Source organism: Stegodyphus dumicola, chromosome 2 (assembly GCF_044657685.1).
Source record: "Stegodyphus dumicola isolate Sdum_Otavi_A_Nest chromosome 2, ASM4465768v1".
NCBI lineage: Eukaryota > Metazoa > Arthropoda > Arachnida > Araneae > Eresidae > Stegodyphus > Stegodyphus dumicola.
Window position 1 is genome coordinate 81,395,819 of NC_140769.1, and position 16,703 is coordinate 81,412,521.

The window sequence follows — 16,703 nt, forward strand, 5'->3', positions numbered from 1 at the left end:
ATCACCTATCATTCTGACAAAACCCCCAACATTCATCCGAAAGGTGGAGGTGCTTCTGTTCTCGTCAAGAGTTGCACTCCTCAGTATCCAATAACAATACCCCAGCTTTCAGCCATAGAGACCACAGCTATTAACATCACTTCAAGCGCATCACTTATACATACTTTTTGCTCTAACTGTATAGGTCTTAACCATCAACCAGAACATGTTTCTTCCGACCTGAATATTTTACTCTCTGTCAACAATCGCGTCATGATACAAATCCAACGCCACAGGTATTTAATTTGGGAAAAACCTGCCAAGATATGAATTAGCAGTTCCATCTACCTCAACATTGTATAACGCTGGTTCCAGTGGAATTATAGATTTCTACTTTCTCATAAATACCGGTTATCGGCTGGTTATTTATGTGCTGAATAAATTATCATAAGATCACACTCCAGCTCGGATCATCTTGAACATCAGTCATTATATTTCACCAGACAATGGAGCCATTATTTCTAATTTGTAATATTTTGCCAAAGCTCTAAGCATCATCTAGTACACGTTTCCAATAATACACTCAAGGAATGATATTGACAGACTGGTCAAGAATGTTACGGATGAAATCATCTCGGCGTATGAAAACTCTTCTACCAAAGTGCTTAAGAGTGAAAATTTTACTAAACAGAGAAACTTTGTCAGCAGAAAGTGGCAAAGAACAAGATATCCAGCTGACAAACAAGTCCTCAACAGACTACATGATGCTGTCAAGTCTCTTATCAATAAACAAGCACAACTCAGATGGACGAATTATATTAATTCCCTTACTGAAGATTAAGTTCCAACGGGACAACTATGGGACACCTCATGAAAATCTGCAAAGACATTCCGTCCTTAAACCGTCCTACCAAGATCCACAACAAATCCGTATTGAGATAGTATCGGTCCAGTCTACGGCTACATCAGGAAAGTAAATTACAAGAAAAGCCCTGGCCTTGACGAATTCACCATTAAAATGGCATAGAATTTCTCATTAAATATGGTTCTTCTGCTGATGAAAATAATCAGCATCGTTCTTAAACATTAATATTTCTCGTCACCCTGGAAAATGGCGGTCATTTTGCCCATAATAAAACCAAACAAGCCTCACACTTCGCCAACAAGTTACCATCCAATCAGTATATTATCTTCTATTAGTAAAATCGCTTATGCGTCATTAGTGGTAAGACTCAGTGCCTTCAGTGGCGAAAACAGAATCATGATTCCACAGCAATTTGGCTTTCGTGGAACTTAACAATTACTCATCAGCTTTATAGGGTGTCTGAACTTTCTTTTCGCCATCGACGGAACAGCTGGCCTACTGGGTTAAGTGATCTTCAGCCTGTTGGATACCTTCAACGGAATTAAAAATAAATATAAATAAATAAATAGATTAGTACTGTGCCCTCCGGGAATTGGCCACGCTAAACGAGGGACATTGAATTAAGGACCAGAACATGGAAAAAGGGTGCATAGTGGGACTGCTGAGACTAAGGGGAACACTTTTCACTATTAAAAGGGGGTGGTCGAACTGATTTCTAAGGGCGTTACAGAAAAGAAGTTCACTGCTGGTCTTTTTCTTGATATAGGCTAAAGTTTTTTGATAAGGTCTAGCTAGACGATCTCATTTACAATTTACTCATCTTGAGATTCCGAAGCAGCATTATAAACATCATTACGTTCTACCTAACAGGCAGAAACTGTTCAAACGCATACTGCTCCCATTGTGCTCTTCTAGCCGGCGTGTCACGTGGCTCTTTACTGGAGTCTACCATATACAAGCTATGTGTGAGCTACATCCCCCAAACATCCAATATAATTCTAGAACTTTATGCTGATGATACTATTATTCTCTTGCAAATCCTTTTCTTCGTCCAACATTACTAGCTTGGCAAAATTACATTCATGCATTAGTGAACTGGCTTGTGAGCTCGAAAACTGAAACTGAATAAGTTGGATGTAAAGTGATTTAACCGCATCATGTTTGATGAAAACAGGCGTTCAACGTGAAAGTTTCCTGAGGCACAAAATTACACGTCTCTCCATTATTCTCAGCAGTAGCTTTTAAGCTGCATAAATTCTCTTTTATCATGTTCGAATAAAGTCCGCTGCGTTAGCATCAGGGGATGTTGGTTCAAAAAATTATCCGAGTAGTTTTATTGCTATGCCATACGCTAATTTTTCTTTACGATCATCTTTCAACGTTCACCTCAAGCCAATGATTTTTTTTAATTAGGCTTTAAGAGCACAATTAAAATTCTCAGACGTATGAAAATGTTTGATTCCTAATAATTATGTGAACAATCGGAACAAGTGCGATTCAAACTTCCTTCCTTGATCACTAGTCATGAAGCACGGAATGCAGAGCCGAGGAACACAACTGAAATCAAGACCTTGTGGTACCGTATTAATCGTAATATCATAAATGAATTATGTCAGCTTATTGAGTGAATCTGCCAATAATGGTTAAACAGTAAATGTAACCATTTGATGGCGGTAATAGCCTTGTTAAATCCATATTTTGAATAGTCATTGCATGTTTATTCTTTAATATTAGTTTGTAATTAATTATTTGTACGTTTATTTAAAGTATTTTCATTTAGCGTATCTGTACTGATATATTTATTTTGTGTTTAGTGAAAATTATTCCACCTGTTTTCTGTACGAATTTATTGATTCATTCTCTGTGCACTACAGTAATGAGATCTTCAGCTCTATAACTGCAATCTGATACTATATTATTGCATAAGTATAGCTAGGAAAGATTTTATACCTGTATTTTATTTTTAACTGAATTTAGTATATCATAATTTATATTTTTTTCACAAAAAAATAGTAAATTTAGATAAATTTCTTGCGCCATTGCTGCAAGGAATAAAATTTGAATTTAACAAATATTCTTTATTCGTAAAAAGCAAATATAAAATTCTCTGTTCGTATAAGGCAAATATAAATTTAAAATTTAATTTAGAAATCTTATTGCAAAGAAATAAAAATAATTATTGTTGCTGCGAACTAATTTACAATATCACTTAAATTCTAAGAGCATATGTAAATTAATTGCGCTTATCTTTTTTATTATTATTATTATTTTTATTTATTTATTTATTTATTTTTTGATGATGGTGTGTGTGTGTGTGTGTGTTCTAAGTGGCTTAACGATTTTGTTCAGAGATTGCCTAGAACAATTTCAAGCAAAAGACGCCTTCAGCACTTCCTGTTTGAATTTTGAAATCAACTATTTTTTTTTTTTTTCCACATTTCGGCAAAAAATCTTCTTGCACCAGTTGGAACATTAATTTGTAATTTTCGTGCAATTTAAAAACATGAGCCTGAGAATTATTTATTATTATTTTTTTGAGGATTTAGATAAATGACTGTCATTTGCCTATAGGCCTAACCCTTGGCTGAGTTTTGCAGATAATAGATGGCTTCTGCCAAAACAATTTTTAAACACAGTGAACAAGTCCTAGGGTCAGTGGTTATTTTTTGCAGTGCTAGTGCTAGTCATTGTATGTTTATGGATCACTGGACTAGAGGGGCTAACCTACTTTTCTAACATTTTAGGCATTAACACTTTCATGTATATTTTTTTTTAACTAACTTTTAAAAGCATTAAAAGGAACACCATTTTACATCTTTTGAAAGAGTACGCCATTCGTACGTAGTCGCATTACTGTGCCTCAGCTCATGGCAGATCATTTAGTGCCAACAAGAACAGGAATCTCAGCTACTACATTGCGTAGACGCTTGCACAATACGGGTCTTGATGCAACACGACTACTTGTTTGTGTCCCTTTACCCGAGGACACAGAGGTACGCGTTTATATTGGGTAAGATAACCGGTTTTCTGGATCAGTCAATATTGGGCGTCTGTTCTCTTCACAGACGAGTCCCGGCTCACATTGGAGAGTGATTCAGGTCGTTAGCTTATAAAGTATTTCTCCCGCCTTCATGGCATGCTTTCGTGGTGTGGTGATCTGCACGCTAGGCGCGTATTCCAGAGGTCCGTGGTTCGATTCTCGGCGAAGGCGTTGCTAATTTTTCATCTTGACTGCTTCCAAAAATACTTAATGTCTCTACAAGCTGATCTGGAGGGCACTAGATACAACCAAAAAGAAAAGGACAGAAAGACACATTTTCAAAGATGGTAAAATAATGGTTTGGGCTGGGACCTCTCTCGGTGGTGACACTGACCTGCACTTAGGAACTTTGATCGGTGTGAGATATCGAGATATTATTAAAGAACTGTTTAGTGAACATATCCTGTAAATTTCTTGTTTCTGTGTTGTTTAAATCAATCAAATTAATTCTTGATCAGTATGTCCGCCCATATACCGCTGATACTGGTCCTGGATTTCTTCTGATGGATAACAACGTGCGACCGCACCGAACTCGGGTTGCAAAAGAATATCTTGAGGGTCACGGTAAGGAGCGGATGGAATGGACAGCTCAATTCCCAGACCTGAATACGATAGAGCATCTTTGAGACTACCTTGGGAGACAGGTTGCTGCTTTAAGTCCTCATCCAGGGTCGTTGCATGAGCTTGAACAAGGATTACTCCGTGTCTGGTCGTTGCTTCCCATTTCACTCACCGACAACTTAACTGACAGCGAGGAACGTCGCTGCCGCCAATGTGCCAATGTATTGCAGCTAGGAGTGGACACATTCCTTATTAGAAACATATTTTTGTAATTTTACAAACCCATTTTTCCTCAAAAAACTGTGATGTTCCTCCAAGACTGGATTTTTCTACCAAGAGTGCAATTTTTTGTTGTAATTCATGTTTGTGTTGAACTTTAGAAACATGCTACGTCGCATTCACTAAAGAAGTGTTTAGTGAACATGTCCTGTAAATTTCTTGTTTCTATGTTGCTTCATCCTCAAATTAGACACAAAAAACATACTGTTCCTTAACTTTTGGAGGACAGTTGAATATTATAAATCCTGTTAAGTCGACCATCTCCTTAAGATGATCACTTCTAAAAGCGACAAATACCGTATTTGTCCCTCCATTTTTGCTAATTTTATCATCGGAAAATGGAGAGGGAAAAGTTACGCGAATAATGAAATTTCCGAAGGAGGAGGTTACAGTAGGAAAATAGCAAATGGAAAGAATTTAACTTCATCTCAAATTATTTTACGTACCCGCAAGTAGCAGAGGTTTATCTGTAGCATAAGTAGTCATTTCTGCTAATTCAGAGCAGGGCTTCTTAAACATTTTTCAGTCGCGACCCCTTTCTATCCCTGAGATATTTTTCGCGACCCCAGGACAATTAATATTTAAGAAAGTTTTGTGGGACCCCATAAACATTGCGCAAATCCGACACACGCGTTAGTGAAATGTCAATTTTTTCACTTGTTCTGTAATTTAATATTGCAGTTTTAGGTCATTTACTTTAGTTTCTAATTTTAAGTCATAGAGCAATGTGAAAATTTTAAATAAGTAACAGACAAAATGATAGCGTCACGTGCAAAGCAAGTAAAATGAACGTTTATATTATAAAAAGAATGCGTCGAAACGTTTTTATTTTTTCTTTGTCTGTATTGTCTTATCTTTATCTATTTTCAGCTACAATATGTAAAAATATTTGACAAATGTAAGATTATAATATTAAGTTAAAGAAATATTAAAACTGCTAAAATTTTTGATGATCCTTTGCTGCAGGTCCCGCGACTAAGAAACTCTGATTTAGAGAATTCCATAAAAAAAGGGATTACTTTATCCTTTCTAAGACTTTGTCACTTGAATCCAGTCTAGAGCAATAACTCGCTTGTCAGTCTTGTAGGTCTCAAAAATATTAAGTTAAGCTATCTTCTTTGAGAACAGCAGTGTTTTATTCAGTACTTCTACTGGGTAACCTTGATGAAGATTATCTATAATGAATTCGTATAGCAGTAATCTACATAGTATATATTTACGTGATACGGAAGGACATTCCATCGCAATTTGGCAGGCCTATTATGTTATAACATCGACATTATTAAGATTTATTATCTTAATAGTTTTTAGTCTTCGCAGAAGAATTAATTTAGCATTCATGGAGAACAAGACCTCTGCTCCGTAGCGAGGAGAGCTTTGTGAGAAAGACTAATTAGAAATTAGTTTTTGACAGTAGCATTGTCGTAGTGATTGATTGGCATGATGACAGTTCCCTTCGTAAAAATCAATGGGAGGAATATTACGCGAGTAAATATTTCAGTGTCGCATTGTCTTGAAGTTTCAAAGAATTGGAAAGACGAGAATTTAGCTAGAGTTTCAGATCGCTCACTGAATAATTCTTACGTATTATGCCTCGGCCATAGTTTGGGTTTTAATCAGGAATTCTTCTAGAGCTGAGAAATGTCTGTTATGAGGAGCAAACACTGCTAACAAATAGTAGTTATTGCCCTGGTCTTTTCCTCTGGATTGCGAGTCACAACTTTTTTTTTCCAAGAGACCTTATTCCACCCTTAAATGTAGAAATATTTAAATTTATTCCACCCTTAAATGGTATAGTGTAGATTTCATAGGATTTGAAACTTAAATGGTCAAATTCTTCCCTGGTCACGTTGTTATCTACCAAAACTTTTGAGATCCGTTATGGAGAAAACTTCTAACTGCACTCAAAGTAATGGTAGAAGTAAAGTTATTGCCGAAAATTACCAATAATGTAAAAATGAGTTTCAACAGTCGGACTTGAAATTTCTTTACGCTGCTTCGCATTGCTTTTCAGAACGACTGAAACATTCAGACTGAAGCGAACTATCAAAGGAAGCGGCCACGAATGCTTCCTTTGATAGTTCGTAAGACGAACTCTTGTTCAAAATGATGTCAACCTTTACCATGAAACTCTTCTATATTTTACCACAGCACATTTATTATTTGAATATCAGCTCCTGGCTCAGGAGTTGAGCTGTGATAATAATCAATACAAGCTATGACTTCAGTTTGACGCTTTTGTTGAAAAAATAAAATCATTCTGTGGCAAGGTTACATTGTACGGGTTCTAGGTTACAAGAATTCGACGAGAGATGAAATGAAAGACCAAAAAAGAAAATGATTTAAAAAACAGAAATTCCACTTTAGATTGAAAAGATTAAATTCTGTATACTTCTGTAATTCTACATAAAAAGAGATTCACGGTATTGATTTTTCGGCGTTTCAAAATTTTCGAAAAAGGGGCAAAAAATTAGTTTCCAATAACATCAAATGAGCTGGAAAATCTCTCTCTCTACCTTTATATATATATATATGTACATACCTCTGTCTCGCTATAAATATATATATATATATACCTCTGTTCGCATAAATGTCATATCATTTACCTGAAACTTGCAGTCATTGAATATGGCTGTTAAGAAGATTTTACAAACGCTATGTCGAAGGAATGTATGATATGACATCATACGAGACAGCGCAGTGCGTGCTGTAGTTCAAAGAGATAAAACCTCTTTCAATTAGTTGAAGATACAACATTTGGGGCAAAGGTCGTATAAGCGATGAAGCCTATTTTTCTTCAAATTTTGACAAAGATCGCTGGCATACCACAACTGTCTCATTTCCCAAATTTCTCACTCTTTGACTCCATTCTTAAAATGATGTTACTGAGTCAATGTTTATAGACCATTCAAACGACCAAATACGATACGACAACTAATCTACCACAGGCTTTCTGTAAATGCTTCGTGGAGTGTCAGGAGAGCGAAAAGCAAGTGTACCTGTTCTGACGGATTATCTGATGGAATTCAAAGGTGATTAAGTAATCAGTTTATATATTTCAAATAGAGCATTTTCCCCGAATTGTTAAATCACAGTAGTACGTATATATTTGTTTAGAAAGATCATTTTAATAAAAAGTTTATTTTTAAAAAAGTCGTTTTTAGTTCGCTTTTAGCGTGAAAAAAGGAAATGTGTGTTTTATGTCTGATTTCATATCTGTGTATTTCATATTTATTTGGTACCGTAACAGGCAGAAATTTGCCTTAAGGTCATCCATGTAAAAAAATGTTAAACAGAAATTAAATCATGACATTCTTTTGTGAGAAAAAAGATCTACCCAATAAAAAAAATTTTAAATTGATAATAATTTGGTCAATATAAACAAATTTTGAGGAAAATATTTTTCCATCGAAAACAGTATTCAAGTTAGTTTACTTACTTTGTGGATCATACAAATATACCGTTACTGAAGGTATTGTTAGTTTTAATGTTACAGTTCTCTAAAGTAAAAGATTATTTCTGCGTTCTTTTCCAGCTAAATACAATCCAGAAATGCTGTTTTACAATGTAGAGATGTTAATATGTATGTTTTGCATAAAATATAAATCCGAGAAAGGCTGAGATTTTTATTTCATAATGCTTTTATTATATACAGACATTAAATTTTTTTCTTAACACGATAATCTCGTGATCACACTTCAGTTACTATTTACAGAACCTATTTCTGTCAAAACGTGCTTTTTAAAAAAGACATAATAAACTACAGTACTGTAAAATGAATTTATTCAAATTCATGACACATCATGATCGGAACTCGATCGAACTGGCAGTAATAAAATAAAACTAATATAAACATAGCAGTAATAGTTTTATTAAAAGTATCAACTTTCAGATTCTTACGACACATTTGGCACGTTAAAAGAGTAAATATATCAAACAGGTGTTACATTTAAAAGGTTAAAACAGAATCGATTTTACAACAATCAAATATTAAAATTTACACTGCAGTCCATTATTAAAATTTACACTGCAGTCCTTATGAGAAAATATTTACTTAGAAAGTTTTTAAATATTTCACACTTCTATAACCTGTTGGACTTACTGAAATTAACGCAAGCTATTTTAATATGCTTATAGAAATCAAGAACCGTCAAATTCAAATCAGTTGAATAATAATGCCTTTTCTGCATAAGTCTTTCGTGTGGCATTCAACCACACATAAAGTCGAATAAGTTACAGATACTCTTTGTTTCTGGATTGTTCTTTTTTGTTAAAGATAAAAATAACATCAGAAAGACATAATATTAATAGAAGAATATTTTATGACACATTGTATGATTCAATATAAAAGTCCTTTCTATAGAATTTAGGAAACAAATTCTTCATAAAAATAATTTGGCGAACATTGTCTTGAATCGTTCTTGATTATGCAAGTAAATTGCAGCTCCTCCTCTTTTTTTATTGAGAAAAACATTAAGTGAGGAGTTTTTGATAAAATTATCTCTTTTCTTGGCAGACTTTAATATTATTTGAAAGCTAAAACTTCTCTTTTTGGCTCTTTGTATGACTGCAGTTTACAAGAATAATTTTAGTAGTCGACCTTTATCTAATTCCTCATAACACTATTGAATTAATAGTTTTTATAGTTAGTTTCTACATCTTCTTCACATGTAGAAAATTATATTTTAAATAATATTTACTGCAGATAAATAATTTAAATTTATACTTATACCAATTAGAAATACAATGAAATACATGTACTTTCAAGCCACAGTGATTCTCATTGACCCGTTGGCAAAACACTTAACACTCGTTTAGGAAAGGTGTCAGATAGAAAATAGTGTATGTAAAGAGGAATCAAAGATATACTTCCATCTAGTTAATACAATTTTGTTGCAAGTTTTATAGTTTTTATTCCTTCCTCCTTTTTTTCCCCTCTTTAAATAAATATGAAATAAAAACGTAAAAAGACCTAATTTTAAGCATCCTGTTCTTTTATTCTGTTTGGGAATTAAATTAGTCCGCAGTGCGCATGCGCGTTTGAGCTTTTAGTAGCGATTGTTACGGTGTGTATGTGATTCTGGAAAAGCCTCGAGGGCTATCTGCCTAAAGGGAAGGATGCCTTCGTGGAGGGCTTTCTAAGGGAAACTGGCTCGTATACACGTTACACATAGGGAAAACCAGCGATTGTTAAGGAAAGAGTAACTTTAAAAAATCTTTCGCGCGTTCTATAAAAACTAAAAGTACAATAGGTCAAGATAGATTGGAAAGAGAAATCAAGAATGAATCTAATAGATTAAAAAGAGAGTACTTTTCTGAGCTTAAAAGGTGCTGAAGTTTTACATAACAGTAGTAATGAATGCATTTTATTGTTACAATATATGAGCTAGAAAGCCAATAAAATTTTCATATTCAAAAATATATTCCCGTTTGGTGGTACATTTCTATTTTGCCCATTGCAACTAAATAAATTATCTTTTACGTTTATATAGAGATACAAAAATTATCCCAAAATAGTTAAAATTTATAATTCTTATACAGATGGCAGCTTTGATGTAATGAATTTGTACATTTTCAACATTGCTATGCATGACTTATTTCTAGAAATATGAATGAAATATCAGCTTCTATTATTGTTAGAAACCTGGCGGCATGTTCTGAAACTGACGAGATATTATTCTAATGTTCCTTGAATTCACAGGCTAGGAAAGTTTAACACTTAAAGCAATAAAGAAAAATTTAACAGAATGAACAGGAAATTAAGAAAACAGTTTTTATAAAAGGAAGAACATTTTAAATTTTTTCGAAAATTGCTAAATTAGGTAAGTCTGCTACCAAATAAGAAAACTGAATAATGACGGAAAAATCAAAACCACATCTACAGATTAAAAATTGAAAAACTTGACGAAAACGATTACAGTGTTAAGCTCATTTTGGGAAAAAAATGACTTCTGGATAGCTATGGAACTAAATTTCTGGACATAAAGAAAAATAATGTTTTACAAATTAAAAAAAATTATATCAAGTTTCTTAACCATATTTTTAAAATTTTAAATTCGGGTGAGTTTTAAATTCTTTTGTCTATATAATGAGATAGAAAAGCTTTTAACTTCAGCAAACTTGAGTTAAAAGCTTTGATATAAAATAACAACTTTCATCTGAATTTAATACCTAAAACTTAAAAGTTTTACAAAATGTTTTATCTAAATACATCACGTGATCATCTAAGTTTATTTTCAGGTAAAATTATCTTTTATTTGAAAGAAGTATTTTAAAACACACTCTGCCTTCTTTATGGGGATGGGGTATAGTTGCAACATGTGATCATTAGAATGGAAATGCCGCAACACAATTCGTAAGAATTATCATTCAAAGATATTAATCAGTTAAAGTATTAATCAATAAAAATTTAGAATTAATACATTTAATTTAGTATTAATTAATAACACGTTTGAAATTTATGGATAATATACGCTATCTGAAGAAAGGAAAGTAAATATACTTTAGACAAATTCAGACAGTTTCAGCTTGACAAAAATCTAGGATGGAATAAAATACAGAATCTTTGTTACTGATCATAAGTTTATGTCAGAGTTTTCCTTTAACAAACGGGAACATTAAAAATTAGTGTTAAATGAAATATTTAAAAGAACTAATTTATACTTTACATACTTGAACAAAATACTAGATATCAATAAACAAACACAGAAGAAGAAAATTTTCTCCCAATAATTTACAAAATAAAAAGGGGGGAGGTATCAAAACAAAGTTTATGATATTTACAGATAATTATTGACTACCTAGATGGTCAAGAAACAGTACTTTAGAAACATAAAATTATCTTCTTCGTCCCTTACATCTTAATTGACAATTCTTCACAGATCTGGGTGTTGCAATTTAATCAAAGTCGCCGCATCTACCATTTCTTTGACGTCGTTGATACCGACGCATGCGATCTGGCCAATCACGTTTCCATTCAATAACACTGCTGTCTCTACTTGCATGCAAACCAGCATATTTTTTACTTTCTTCGTTATTTCCTGCGAATGAGAGGAAAATTATTAATAAATTTTTGCATTAAAGCTGTGCTGAATTATACACTTCTACTAAAAAATAAGCAACAAAGGCAAAACACGGAATGAAACAAAAAATATTTAATGGCTATGTAATGAAATCGATCTAAGATGTTGGTATGGTATTACCAGACCACACAGCAAACAATAAAGCAAAGACATACAAAAGCATATGTATCACGACAGACCAAATGGGTCAGAAGAATGTGCAATCGAAATAATTATTGATAATTGGTATGTTTTAGCACAGTTAAGCTCATTTAGCACAGTTAAGGCGTTTGAGTACCCTATCCTCTATTTAGCGCAGTTTTATTGAAGAAACATGAGATGAAATCTTTATTAACAAGTTGGAGAGTTTGCTTAACTCAAATAGAATACAAATCAAAGTTAACAGTCTTCCAAGACATTTAAATTAAAGTGTTGAAATAAAGAACTTACAAGAGTTTCATTTATAAGTTTTAAATAGTTTTACCTATAGGCAATATTATCAGGAATATATTCTATAAAAGAAGGTAACATGCTGAAAAAGAACGAAGCAGAAATATAATACAAGTACAAAACCATTTTTAAGACTTCTGCATCTGAACTAAATCTAGGTAGAATCCATTTTCGCCGATATATAGTTTGGCGCTCGTTTGTTTTCGACGTTGCCGAGTTTCATTACACAAAAGTGACGCAAATTTATTTTAACAATAATAAAATATTTCTATTGCACATTCTTCCCACTCATTTGGTTAAAAATGGATATGATACCCTCTAGCTGAAACGCATGCTTGAGAACGACAAGGCAAGCTGGAAATAGTGTCGTTGACCGCTTGTTACAGCACTGGCGCCCATTCCTGTAGTAATGTATGTTTGGAGCTCGCGGAGGGTGCCTAGCGGCACACTGTGACCTGATATGCATCATCCTAACATGTTCCACATATGCTCTTTAGGATTTAGATCCGGAGATCTAGCAAGCCACGGCAGATGTGAAATGTTTTCACTCTCCAGATAACTCTGCACCACTCGAACTCTATGCGGGTGAGAGTTATCGTCATTAAATATCACGTCGGTACCCATGGCAGCGATAAAAGGACGCACAAGAAAGTGTAGAATTTCGTCGCAATATCGGACGGCTGTGACGAACCACCAGGAGTCATGTAGAGTCGGTGCGCAGTTCGTTGCTATCCCAGCCCATACAAATAAGCCTCCTCTTCTGTAATGCTCTCTTTCAACCATGTTTGGCACCCGATAGCGTGTCTCTTCCTCTAGCTATATCATTGCCCTTCAAAAATAGCTTTGGATTTTCAATCGAGACTCAGCCGTAAAGAGTGCGTGTCCCCAATGCTCTGGTGTCTAACGGCTATGTTCACGGGCCCAATTCAACAGCGCTTTGAAATGCGATAAGGACAAAGGAACATAAACTACAGATCGTCGGGTGTACAATCCACCTGCATGCAGTCCACACGACACAGTTTGGCAGGATATGGGCCGTCTTGCAGCAGCAGATGGCATCTTGCACATAGCAACAGGAAGCGATTGTCTGCCGTCGTGGTAATCCTCCAGCGTCCAAACCCACATCTTCTACAGGGATTTTGATACAGATGGTAGCTATTCACAGCTTACTGATGATGACACTACGATGCACATTCAGCTGTCTCGCAACAGCGGATTGCCTTGTATCAGCTTGCAGCATCCTGACAGCCCTCCAACGCATTTCATCGTGTAAAATGCCTTCGGTTCATGCTTTCCGCTTTGGTTATCTCGGAATACACAGAATTATCGCTGCTTGCGAACCGGCACATCGATCCGACATGCCCCTTTTGAAGGCGTTATGGTGTGACTGCGGAATTGCGTTTAATGGTAATTTTGATTGACTATTTATATTCGGCGATGCAACCACTACCTCATAGGTAAAGTGTGTATTTTAAATCCTATATATAGAGAGAATAGAAATAAACTTAAAAATAATGAACAGCAGGAATTTTGATGGCGTAGAAATGTTGATCCATATTGAATAGGGAACTAGCAGCCGAGGTACATTAAATCATCGTTTTATTTTCAGTAAACATTATCAGGTTCAATGTTTCTTCTTACCTTCTTCGGAAACATACAATGACCTGACTAGAACAGAGAGCTTACTAAAGCTATGTTCACTAATTGTAGTAAGTAGACAGGATACAGACGAAGGGTATACAAAACCCTTTATTTTTTTCTTTATATACAATGACTTCCGTACTTCGGAATACAATGACCCTCCACTCGGGGTCTAACTTAAAAGATATCAAAATAAAACTAAACTCTAATTTAACTTTAGAATAAGATTGGCCTTATAATAACAGGAAGCGTATGTAGCACAGAGACTGTGAACACTACAATACGTTTAATTTATCAAGAGGATTAAAACCTCTGGCCTGGAAGGCAAAGTAGCAACTGCGTAACTTCTAAGGTAAGCGGCCTGCTTCGAACTCACGGCTTCCTCTCTTCTGCTTGGCAAAAAGGCCACACTTAAATACTTGGCGTTCGCCAGACAACTTTGCATAAACTCCTTCACGCTTATAATTCTGGCCGGAAGTAGAAAATAAGAAGTGATAGTAAAGATTTAAAATAAAATAAACGTTAGTAAAACTTAAGATCCTTACAACATATTGCCAGCCACAAACAACTTGCCACATTTGCCTATTTCAAGAGATTTACATTTTTGATAACTTTGCAGCAAGAAGGAAGCAGCAGACAGCAGTCCAGCTAGGCCGAAGAGTAGCGAGTAAGTGTGTTATGTTCAGGATGAAATCTTAATTCAGACTGAGTTAGTTTTGGTCCTCAATGCATTTTGATTGGATAATTAATACTGCTGTAAAATTATTATTGGCTATTTTAGTTCCATTTAAATCATCAGAATTACGTAAGAGTCTTAAATGACATGCAGTAGTCTCGAAATGACGCAGTGCAAATAGAGATTAGTATTTTTAGAATACAGAGGGAAAATTAATTTGCATTGCTAATTTAAATTATAGTTTATCTTTTACATATTTTTTATTTTTCTTACATATGTTTACTGAAAATTAAAACAAGATTTAATATGCTCCGGCTCTCCTATTCATTATGGATCAACATTTCTACGCCATCAAAATTCCTGCTGATTATTACTTCTAACTTTGTTTCTATTCCGAAAAGTCGGCAAGGATTGTCTTCCGTGCATCACTTTTTTCTGCATATCTAATTAAACGAATTTCGATGCAAATATGTGCCATGCTTATTTTTAATTCTTGCGTTCATAATCGCTCGCTCGCGTTTTGCCAGTATCTACGAAAAAAAAAAGAAAAATACACTGTGAGACCGTCTATGATTTAAATGCTTTCAGCTCAACAAGAATACACTTCAATCAACTACAAAGCGATTCACTATTCCATTCATCAATCTGTGTTTAAGGAAAGTGTTTTGAAGTATCATATGCGAGATACTTCCGTTTTGCGTGGAAAATTAATAGTCATCAAGCGTCATATACTTCGCGCGAGATGAATTGCGGAAAATCCTTTTAATACATTTTTCTGATTTCTGCGTTTTTGAAACACGGCCTTATGCTTATCCAAATGATTTTCTTTCAATCAAATTGTGTTAAATTCCCCTCCCCACAAAATGATGCTGGTTCATTGGATTTTAAATTTTGTATCAACAGTTTTAGTTAAAATTCTTACAATTTAATTTTATTGCTTTAAGATAAAAAAAATATGCAAATCAGCTTTATAATTTAATTTGGTAATAGCCATTTAATTGCTCTTTTTAATTTGGTTACTTTCTCTTTATCATAAAAATAATAATAACATTTCCGGACTGCGTTTCTAGAATAGTCTAGATTCTAGAAGATGCCAGAGCTTGCGTAACGCTGATGACGTAGTTATTTCGGAACCTAAACACTGAGAACTGAAACCTTTCTAACGTAAACCAAAATCAACCTTCCTTTGGTGAGCTGACATATTGGATAATACACTTCTCTTGTAACTCTGTTGCTGCTTAGATGCTATTTCGCTGTGCTCTGTTCCTGTCGCAATTGTATTAAAAAATGTAAATGTTCTGAAAATAACCACGATTAGAGTGCCAAGTGAACTGTGACTCTAAATATGAATTTAAATAAAAAGAGAATTAAAGCTGCCACGACTGACGAATTTCTATTCCATTGTGGATCGACATTTCATTATTCTATGCAATCAGTATTCTTCCTCTCCAATATGGAATCTACGTAAAACACTGCTTTTTCTCTTTTTTATATCACATATATCTATATATATTTAAGATATAATAAAATACGATGGCTAAGCTAAGAAATAATTGGCAACCTCAAAATAGACTATTCTAAATTGTATGCTCTCCCCCTAAGTTTATGTTTTCTCCCAAAGTCAAGATTTTTCCAAATTACCTAACACTGTTTGCAAAGAGAACTTAAACCTAAAATTAACCAACCGCACTTAGCTGTACATATGGCACCTGCCTAGTATAAATACTGCTTGACGAGGAAATACGTCACTTTTCTTCTTAACGTCTCCCGTCATGCAAAACCTCTGCGCTGCTGTGCTTTATTGTTCTTTACCTTAAGACCCGTATACATAATTATTATTGTTGCTAACTACGATCTAGAACTATTTTGACTACAAAAAACTGATTTAATGTACATTACCGTGGAATAAAATTATTTTTCCAAACGGCCACGTCTGAAAATTTTGGTAAATTTACATTAATTATTTCGTAAAAATTTCACGGGTGAAGCCTTTCACTCAAACATTTCAGAGATATTTCCAAGAAAATTCTACTAGGTAGGAGGAAGCAGTATAAAGAATCTAACATATAAATAAAGGGTTCATCGGAAAGTAATGCAGGGTTTATGTTTGCCAAAATTCAAATGCTGAAGTTCTCAAAAACCAGGCGATGT

At 34.4% G+C, this 16,703-nt stretch overlaps 1 protein-coding gene across 2 annotated transcripts in view; it reads right to left on the minus strand.

Annotated features, from left to right (window-relative positions):
• Positions 1 to 8,335: 8,335 nt before the first annotated feature.
• Positions 8,336 to 16,703, minus strand: part of LOC118182640 (netrin-1-like) — a 268,640-nt gene continuing 260,272 nt past the window's right edge. For both annotated transcript variants that reach the window (XM_085810819.1, XM_085810818.1), the window contains one exon: positions 8,336 to 11,764. In XM_085810819.1, the coding sequence (XP_085666945.1) occupies positions 11,622 to 11,764 (143 nt within the window). In that variant the 3' untranslated portion in view covers positions 8,336 to 11,621. The remainder of the gene's footprint in view (positions 11,765 to 16,703) is intronic.